Source organism: Hydractinia symbiolongicarpus, chromosome 1 (genome assembly GCF_029227915.1).
Source record: "Hydractinia symbiolongicarpus strain clone_291-10 chromosome 1, HSymV2.1, whole genome shotgun sequence".
Lineage (NCBI taxonomy): Eukaryota > Metazoa > Cnidaria > Hydrozoa > Anthoathecata > Hydractiniidae > Hydractinia > Hydractinia symbiolongicarpus.
The window spans coordinates 30,571,156-30,581,491 of record NC_079875.1 but is presented as its reverse complement, the minus strand read 5'-3'; the positions used below and the strand labels follow the sequence as shown (position 1 = coordinate 30,581,491).

At 33.8% G+C, this 10,336-nt stretch overlaps 2 protein-coding genes across 2 annotated transcripts; both read left to right on the top strand.

Moving 5' to 3' along the window:
- Window positions 1-7,841: 7,841 nt before the first annotated feature.
- Window positions 7,842-8,396, top strand: LOC130629942 (uncharacterized). The gene has a single exon (XM_057443330.1). It carries the CDS (start codon window positions 7,842-7,844, stop codon window positions 8,394-8,396), a length of 555 nt encoding a protein of 184 aa, XP_057299313.1.
- An 83-nt stretch (window positions 8,397-8,479) lies between these two features.
- On the top strand, window positions 8,480-9,803 carry LOC130629937 (uncharacterized). The gene is made up of 2 exons (XM_057443318.1): window positions 8,480-8,493; window positions 8,735-9,803. The coding sequence occupies exons 1-2, from the start codon at window positions 8,480-8,482 to the stop codon at window positions 9,801-9,803; spliced, it is 1,083 nt and encodes a 360-aa protein (XP_057299301.1).
- The last annotated feature ends 533 nt before the right edge of the window (window positions 9,804-10,336 follow it).

Here is a 10,336-nt window from a genome sequence, read left to right as displayed (position 1 = left end):
CGCTAGGACTCCCTTCGCAGGACCCTCGTTGATAGCAGTACCAATAGGAACTGAAGAGGCTATCCTGGGTAAATAATAGTAATAATAATATAATAATAATAATAATAATCGGATGAAAAATTGCCAAAAATTGCCCGAAAATCCGTTTTTTTCCGATTTTCGGGTAAAATCCGACAAAATCGGGAAATCGAATTAGTCTCGTGTTCAAATTATTCAAAATGATTCTTCTTGATGAAACAAAGTTGTGTTGCAAGTTTCAAGTTCTAAGGATAATCCTAACAGGAGTTATTATATTTTCCCCATTATAAGGATTTCATAGAGATTTTTAGGGGTAGTTTCGAGTAATGGCCAATATCAAAGCCTCTGAAAGGCATGGGACCTAAAAAATTAGCATGCAGGTGTCTATTAGATAAATGTTGAAACTCAGTAAGTATCATAGCCATATAACAAAGCAATCAGGAGTTATTAAAAAAAAACCATCAGGGGGGGCGGAATCCGCCCCCCCTCCCGGACCGAATAGGGTTAAAAAGTAAAAAAATATCACATACAGCAATCCAGATCGTCGATTCCAACCTATTCTGGGCTCCCACAATTGCTTTTTCCACCTTTACATAAAATGCTGGTAAACTAAACTAAAAAAATGATCGCAAGTTATAACTTACTAAAATAGTAAGATTGTTCGAATTGTAAAAATTAGACTTACCATCCTTCAGTGTGACATAATTTCTTTTCTTGCTTCTGAGGTTTCTTTTGTCATTCTATAAATAAATTAAAAACAGATGCACCGTTCTTTGGATGAGGTAAACGAAAAAATAGATAATGAATCAGTAAAAGCGCAACTTACCATGTTACTTTTTCTTATCGTGAGAAACTCTTTCCTCTTGCTCAACATGGCTTATCTCGACTAGGCGTGGAATAAAATCGTTCTGGTTAATTAATTTCTTTTCTTAAAAAGTCATGGGACATCAGTAACTGTGTAATGAATTCCCTACATGAACAAGATACAATGCCATTATTAATTCATTACTGGGCAGTTATAATAAACGCAAAAAGTCATTAAACTAAAAACTTACGCTTGGGGAATATGTTTTTAAATTATAAAGAAAAATAGAAATTTTATAACGGAGGAAGTCACGCGAAGTAAAGATTGTAAAACTGCGAGAAAAGTACGCTTAAGGATAACCTTTCTCTCATCATAGCATTCTTAAAACATAACGCGAAAATTCTACAAAACATTCATCATGCGGAAATAAAGATTACGGCTTAAAGACTTCCGCCATTAGCAATATTTTGAGAATGTGCTGAACGATTATTATTCTAACTTCGAAAGCTAACTTAAATTACATACACTTACTTCCCCTATAAGAACAATTTTATAAGAACAACAATAAGGCTGACAATTGATGAGGAATAAAAACAAGGCGAGGTTGAAATTTTACTGATTTTCCCTTTTTCTCTGGAAAACATGATGAGAAATATCTTTCAACGTAGAATTTTTCACAGAATCAATTAATATATTTTAGGTCTCAAAAATTATGAACTAAGGTATGAACTAAGTAGTTCAAATTTTCATTAGTTTAGCAATGTTTCAGTGTTTAGGGGTTTAAAACTTTACTCTCTCGCACAATATTTTTTTGAAAATGTAAATGGGCGATGTTTTGATAACGGCTAATTTGAAAAAGAGAACATTTGGAAAATAAGGAACGAGAATGCAATTTTATTACAAACTGATTTCAAATGTATCTGTATAAGGCAATGCTTTAATTATTTGAAGAGGGCATTTATCAACAAAAGATAAAACGATCCAAAATCACTTTCAGCAAAAAAAAATGCCTGTTTCGTCGAATTTTGGTCTGAAATATAAAATTTCAGAAAAAAAAGCTCCGAATTCGGGCCTGGTCTATGAAATTATTTCTTATGCGCTCCCCATTTCTCTTGTTTCGTCGAATTTTGGTCTGAAAAATAAAATTTCAGAAAAAAAAGCTCCGCATTGGGGTAAGTCTATGAAAGTACTTCTTATGCGCACTCCATTTCTCCTGTTTCGTCGAATTTTGGTCTGAAAAATAAAATTTCAGAAAAAAAAGCTCCGCATTGGGGTAAGTCTATGAAAGTACTTCTTATGCGCACTCCATTTCTCCTGTTTCGTCGAATTTTGGTCTGAAATATAAAATGTCAGAAAAAAAAGCTTCTAATTCGGGCCTGGTCTATGAAATTATTTCTGATGTGCTTTCTGTTTTTTCGTGCGTGACTTAAGACGAGCGGGCGTGGTCAGCAAAATTCAGATTACATTTTAGAGATATTGCTTAAGTCCTATGAAGTCTATGCATGTAACATGATATAAAGATTATCAGGAATAAAAGCTTTGTGGAAATGATGAGTCGTTAGTACTGTTCTATTGATGCATGTTGTTTTATCTCCACTAGATAACGGCGAGTTATCAAAATCGCGCAGCAATTTGTAATCGTTTTTCATATCTTTCATTCATTCATTCGTTTAATTTTTATTATAAACTTAACATAAAACATGAATTTTTCCTGGATAATATGTCGGGCAGACGCCTTTATACATTGTAGGAAAGAATTAAACTTCTCGCAAAGTGATGAATTTACGCCATCGTATTTTACTGTTCTTCCCGAATTGTATATAGAAGAATATTTATCACTGAATTCATGGAAAATGTCGTGGAAAGAGGGCGTATTTGCGTAGTAACCAGCTTCCCTATTCAAAGAATACTCTTCTAGTCCATACAAAAAGTCGTAAAATATAGCATGCCGAGCTGCGGGTAAGTGTGCATATAGGGAGTGCGACGTATCTTTTCTACCTTAACTTCCATTTACAGTGGCAACCGTAGCAGTGTCCATGCAAAGGACAGAACCACAAGAACAAAAACATTGATCTAGGCATTGTTACATTTGCGTAGTGCTTTTAACAAGTCACTTTACCGGAATCTTTGCCACTTTTGTCAACGCTGAACTTACTTGTCAATCATTTTTTTTAAAGTAGTATGCCCTTCCTAATTTGGGAGGGTTATAAGATAACGAGATGGGTGTTGCATCTGCTGGTAGTGGATCATCTTTGTGCATTCTAATCACCTCATCCAATAAATAACTAAGAAGGGCATGAATGTCTGAATCCAATTTAGATCTTTTCCTGAATGCAGTCACCAATGAGTCAATTTGTTATTTTGACTAAAAATGTCATGGCATCGCTATTCGCTTTCTGTAAAGCAAGTTTTAATTGTTCCAGAGAACCAAGGTGAATTATGTTTCGGAGTGGTGAATTAAATATCAACATATAAAAGAAATTACGCAACGCATGCATCTGTTTTGTTGTCAGACCCCTCTGTTTGGTCATTCTGTTGAGTGTTAGAGAAGCTAGTCTTGACATTGCGATAAAAGATTTCTGTCTCATTGCCGCTTTACTTCTTCTGCGATTAACTTGTCACCTTTCCGCGGTCTTGTAAACAAAGGTGGTTTCGAGCATCCCTAATGTTTTTACACCCAGCCTCGTAATCAGCATTTGTCATAGTAACGGCTTAGTATATGAAAAATATTTACAAAAGATTTCCCGTAGTTCGACTGCCAAACTATTTTTTTTTATACTCACATTTTTATTCTGACATGTATGACAGCCATTTGTCACATTTATTCATGAAAACCTGGGAAGCAAATAAAATCCTTGGTTTTCAATGCATATCCAGGGTTTTCGATATGGAAACACGGGTTTCTAACGATGAAAACCAGGGTTCTCGTTGAAAACCCGGGCTCTTAAACAAAGCCTAGGTTCTGACTTACGGGTGTAATGGCTTAACTTACCATAATATAACTACGCAACACAATTTCAAGACCAGAAAGCAGCGCATGCGGAGACAAAAATAGAGACTTAAGCATTCAACATTCACTGATTTTTTCACTTATCGACCAAAATATTGCTTAGTTAAATACAAACGTGTTTCGACATATTTTTTCTTAATGATCTTGAGAACACAATTGTAATTTTCTGAATACTTGTATTTAATTGTTTATTAGACATATCTCGCACCATTGTTTAGTTACTTAGGAAAAAACGTTCCAGCAATTGTTTAAATTTATATTATGGTTTAAATTTTTTATTTCGTAAGCATTTATCGTTTAGACCTCCGAACATAAGCCCAACCCGAGTATAAGCACCTCACTTAAGCCAATTATTTATTTTATCACTAAAATTTACTATGTATAACACCCTCTGTTTATAGGCCAATTGCAGATAAAACATTGACAGAGGCGATATTGAAACACGTCCAAATAGAAGTGATTTTTCAAAGCAGAAGCATAATTTGATCATAATTTTTTGCCCCACTTCACTCCACCATTTTCTTATAATCTAGTTATGACATAACAATACCCTGACTCTAGTAATTTCGCCTTTTTAGTATGGATTTGAGTAATTCCGCAGTCGGGATTATTTTAGTGGGAAAAAGAAACCGCGAAACTAGTATAGAAAGTGTTGCGGAGAGGTTGCCAAGGCAAAGGCATTAAGTACAACTCAAAAGATTACCTATTATACTCAATATAGCTAATATCATATACTTATGAATACCTGCTTGTTGTAGATGCAAGATAATTATATTTTTCCTAGCCCTGTCCAGGATTTGAACCTGGATCTCTCATTTGCATGAGTGTCATGGCCATTAGACCAACAGGGCATGAATATATATATATGAAAAACTTTACATGTGCATCTTATATATCCTAACTTCGGTTCAAACAAACAGACAGTTAACAAGCTGTTGTAATCCTACACACCTAAAACAATTTTACTTTGTGGAAAATTTTGTAACATTTAAAAATAAAAATACAGTTTATAACCTGTTTTTACCCTCTTAAAGCAAAAAAAAACTGCAATATTTTATGGGAAAAGTTTCTGTGAAAGATCAAAAATTAATTGTGACATCTGATAGGCGTAACACATTTTCCCAAAAAACTTTCTTGCAACTTCGGTTTAAAAAAACACAGCGGAAACAGCCTGTTGTTATCCTGTCCAGCTAAAAATCAAACAGCAGTATATGTTTATTTTGCAAACAAGTTTTCATGACGGTAGGATAAAAAGCTCTTATTCCAAACTGAAAAAAACATATACATATCGTGAAAAAGAAATAATGAATACATTTGCAGATTTTCAACACATGTCGACGATTGAACGAGAACCGCTATTCAGAATTTAAAAAGCCTCAGTAATAACAAATGTTGATGTTGTAAAAATTTCCCGATATATATATATATATATATTGAAATAATTTTCTCAGCGGCAGGGTTAAAAAAGTTTATTTCCTGACGTGTGTACAATATATATAGCTAGCTACAACCGTCCACGAAAATATAGCTCTCTATTCCCCCTTAATGTTAAGAACTGCCCATTTGTAGCTAAGCAACGTAAACAATTACACGTGACATACCTGTATATATGGCTATGTTTGGCCATTTTGTGGACGATTGTAGCTAGAACAAGCTGTATGATGGGACATTCCTACAGAGTAGAATTATCTCACTCACTGTGTAGTATATAGCTATGTATAATAGCTAGCTAGATAGAGGATAGGTAGAAAATCAGTCTCAAACAATTTTTCTATGCTAACTATGTTGCTGATTTTATGCTAGCAAAAATAGCAATTTATTGCTAGCTACATGGGTAGTTCTATCCCAGCTAAGTAGTTAATTTTCTGCAAGCTTTGTAGCTAGTTTTATGCTAGCTATATTGCATTGTTTGTTTGTTTTTATGCTAGCTAACTCTTACAGTAGCTAGGTAGCTAAATGCTATCTATGTTCTATTATTATTCTATCTAAATCTGCAGTCCTCCTTCGGCTGCGATAAAGCTAGCTTAGATTAACGGAAGTTTGAGTTTGAGGCGCTATGTTATCCGAGAAAAAGTCACGTGATATTAGTCAAAGTGACTTATGAATCACGTGGTTAGAACTAACTTAGTCTCAACTGGAAGTTCCCGCTAGGAGATCTTTAAATAAACAAAAGCACTCCATCGCCGTATATACTCGCTCAATCTGAAATTTACGAAAAAATAACCAGAAAAATTACGGGGCAACCCAGTCGAAAAACGTCCTACGAAAATTTAAATTTTGATGTATACGTGCGGAAATCCTATACACTCTCCTCCGTCCCTTATATTTGGCTTATTTAATGAGGAAATGGGCTCCGCTACGCTCCGTGCGCTGGCGCGCACTCCGCTTCTCTCCGCAAAAATGACTAAATTTTGCGCTTACTTTGAGCCACCAGACTATAACTGTTTTCATATTATAACTAATGAGCTTTGACAATGTAGGAGAGAGAAATATAAAGAAAATTTCTTTAACAAGTCCCAGGAAATGCGACTAAATTTATGCATTGTTGATTAAAAAATGCTCCCCCGACTAACCTTAAGCCCGTTTTTTGTATCTATAGCACATATACTACCTACATTTTCCGTCTCATTGAGAATTGCGAGTTAAGCGGCGGGTCAGCACGAGAAACAACGTGGGAAATTTAAAATGCCCTAACAATAATCCTGAACATAACATAGCTTTCAAGGTTCAGCCTCACTGCGGTAATTCTTATTCTTTACATGGCTTATGAGCAAGTGAAAATTCGAAATCACGCTGGGCTATGCTTATCCAAACAATACAAGCAGACTTAGAGTAATGCTTACGTTATGCTTATTGTAGAAAATAATTATAAACTTAAACGCTCCCTTGTATAAGATAAAAATGGTCCTGTTTTTAGTGTTTACAAAACAACCACAGAACGTAAGACTAGGTGCAGCCAATATAGAAATTCAGTCTTAAAGAATTTTAATATATTAATTTGGATAAGAGCAGTTTCGGAATTTTAAGTTTGATACATTTAAAAACGAGAAATTTTAGGAAAGATTGACTTTTGACATAACATACCACAACAAATAGTAAACAATAAACAAACAAATAGCATGTTACAAAGAATATATTTATATATTAACTATATACACATTGAACTTCCGATCAACAGAACAAACCTTTGTAACAAACTGGCAGAGAGCAGAATTTGATACTGGAAAATGAGCCTGTCATGGATGACATTTGCCATTGTTCAAATAACCAAGAAACTTTATCCCATACCTTCTGCCTTTGTGTTTTAACTACACAGCTAAAACACAAAGAAAAAAGCCATGACCATGACTCATGCTTAAATAGATTTTCACCATGAAATAAATATCTTTAGCAAATTTATCTCATCCTGACCACTACACCTTTTGCTGAAAAAACCCACTAAGCGTCGCAAACCTATTTTGTTGCCCGCCCCTAGCTAGCTATATAGGCAGATTTCTTTGTTTACATTTTCAGTGGTCCTCTAACATATGTGTGCTCTATGATGCTTTTGTAAGAAGAAATCTGCTAGGAATTTTTTATTTTAGCAAGATTTACCTAGCATATTATTGCATGCCACACGAGGAGATGTCAGATCAGTTGCTGAAACTAAACAAAAAAAACTGTCCGTGTTTAGCTAGAAATTAGACTATAAGTAACACAAAATCGACATCAGTAATATCCGTTATTAGCTTATAGCTGACTAGCTAGCTCAACCTCGATCCCAGGACAAGTTGTCTCTTTTTGAATATCGGACGGCGAGACGAACATGGCCCTGGTGGAGGCTGGTCAAAAATCTTTGATTTTCGCAGATTTTTAATTAATGCACTCGTGTCTCGTTTATCAGGAATTTTATACTTCCTAGTCTTTGGTAAGCGAGTTTCAATTTAATTATTAGGGTCTGGATTTTATCGTGATCAATGGAAATAGAACTTTTTAGTGAAGACTGGACCTTGAAGGCTTTAGGTCGTGATGGCTCTAACGTATATTGATATTTTAAAGCGAATATCTTTCGCATTAAATAATTACATTTTTCAGTTTTGCCTGAAACCAAAGCAAGTCATATGTTTGGAAGCTTTGTTAAAGGGGAATGATGTGGTGGCAGTTCTGCCTACTGGATTTGGAAAATCAATTATTTTTCATTTACTTGCTGATCTCTTCCCAGTTAAAAATGAAAAGAATATTGTTTTGGTCATCAGCCCTTTAACTTCCATTATAAATGATCAGGTGAAATACTTGAATGGGATTGGTTTTTCTGCTGCTGTATTGAACTTGGAACAGAGGAAGTTTGAGGCAGATGAGAGCTTGTTTGGAAGTAATGATGCAGTGGAGGACGACCATGATGGTACAAATATTACAATTGATTGTGGTATTAAAAACGGAGATATTAAGATTTTATTTGCCCATCCAGAATCCTTTTTATCTGATCAAGGGCGTTCAATTTTAAAGAGCAAAATTTATCAACAAAATGTGGTAGCTTGCGTGGTTGATGAAGCGCATTGTGTTGAAATGTGGCAAGTAAACTAGCTCTAGCTGGCTATTCAAGAATATAGATTATAAAATTATAAAAAAACTTTGGTGGTTTTTAAAATTCATTTTATAAAATAATAATGAAGTACTGTAGGTATGTATATAGCACATATCATATGAAATATTTAACAAAACTGAATATATACAGTATAAAAATCTGTTATATATATATAGCTATATGTAATATATATATGAAAATATATAATGAAACTAATATAAACGAACATATCTTTTGACAAGTTGATAATATATATCTGTTGGTACATAATATAATAAATTGCTAATATATTAGCTATACAAAATTTAAAAAAAAACACTCCATTTATATGTTTTAGGGGTGCTGAATTTCGTGAAGATTTTGGAAAATTATGCACACTGAAAGCTCTTTTTCCAAGCACACCCATGATTGCTTTGACAGCAACTGCACCCCCAAGCAAAATAAAAATTTTAAAAGAGAAACTATGTTTCAGTCCTTATTGTAAGGTTGTTGTTGCAAATCCAAATAGAAAAAATATATTTTTAAAGAAATTGCCAAGACGCGGAAACAACTTTGGCTTAAGAAGCTATGACGATATTTTAGTTCCCATTGCTAAAGAGTTAAATAAATTACGGGATGATTATCCCATGACAATCATTTACATGAAGCTAAAATATTGTGGCTATGCTTATTCGTTATTTCAGCAAACAGTAACTCCAAATAACACAAAACTATTTTGTCAATTTCATGCTCCTCAAACATCTAGAATGAAGAAAGAAATCTTAGATGAAATTACAAAACAAGATTCGTCTATTAGAGTTGTGTTTGCAACCACAGCACTCGGGATGGGTGTTAATGCACCAAAGGTTACTGAAGTTATCCACATAACGCCTCCAGCCAATATTGAATCTTACATGCAAGAAATTGGTAGAGCTGGAAGGTGTGGGCAAAACTCAACTGCAACATTGTATTACAATAATGCAGATATTGCTGTTAATAAAAATAATGTTGACGATAGCATGAAGTGCTTCTGCAAAACAGATCTGTGCTTAAGGAAATTTATTCTAAATTTCTTTGGTTTTAAAAAATATGAACAAGATAATTGTTGCTCAAATTGTACAAAGTCTAATTTGCTGATAAAAGAAACAACATTACCTTGCCGTGATTTAGTATCAGAAGATGCTTTTAAATGCTTACAAACTGAGCTGAAAGAAATTATTGAAACTTGGAGACTTTCGCTATTGACTACCCTTGATCAAACTTATGAACTTCCATCTATCAATAAAAATTTGGTTCAAACACTATTGAGTAAACTTCCATTTATAAGATCTAAAAATGATCTGTTATTTGAATATGATGTTTGGGATGATCAATATGCTACCACCATATACGATAAAATAAATAAGTATGCCCCAAAGCATAAATAATTTAGGTATATATATAAATATATATAAACAAACTTTAAAATATATAGTATATAATATTCACTTCTGATAAAACAAACTTGTAAGATTAAAAGCACTCAGTAGACAGAATTTAAAAAAGTTCTACTTTTTCTGGAGGTTTGAATTATCAGCAGTCAATGTTAGCATAAATAATATATATACGTTTATGGAACTCACCTTGATATAACAGATTCTTACTTTATAAAATCCTAGGGAACATATAGCTGTAATTTATGTTTTTCTAACCATTTTTGATGTTCTACAATATTCAAGTAACGTAGTGGGGAACGTTTAATATCAGGAAAACTTTGATGAGCTCTTCCAACAATGTGGCTAAATGGGCGAAGATTAAGCAGGTCGTTTGTCATCTCTTTTTCATCAGATATGGACTCTCGTTTAGAGTGTTGGACCGATGTATCATGAATATTTAGGTTTTGATCATAATTTTCTTTGATTTCTTTTACACCGCTCACAGCCTTGCACACTTTGCTAATGGATTTTATTGTTTTATTTGC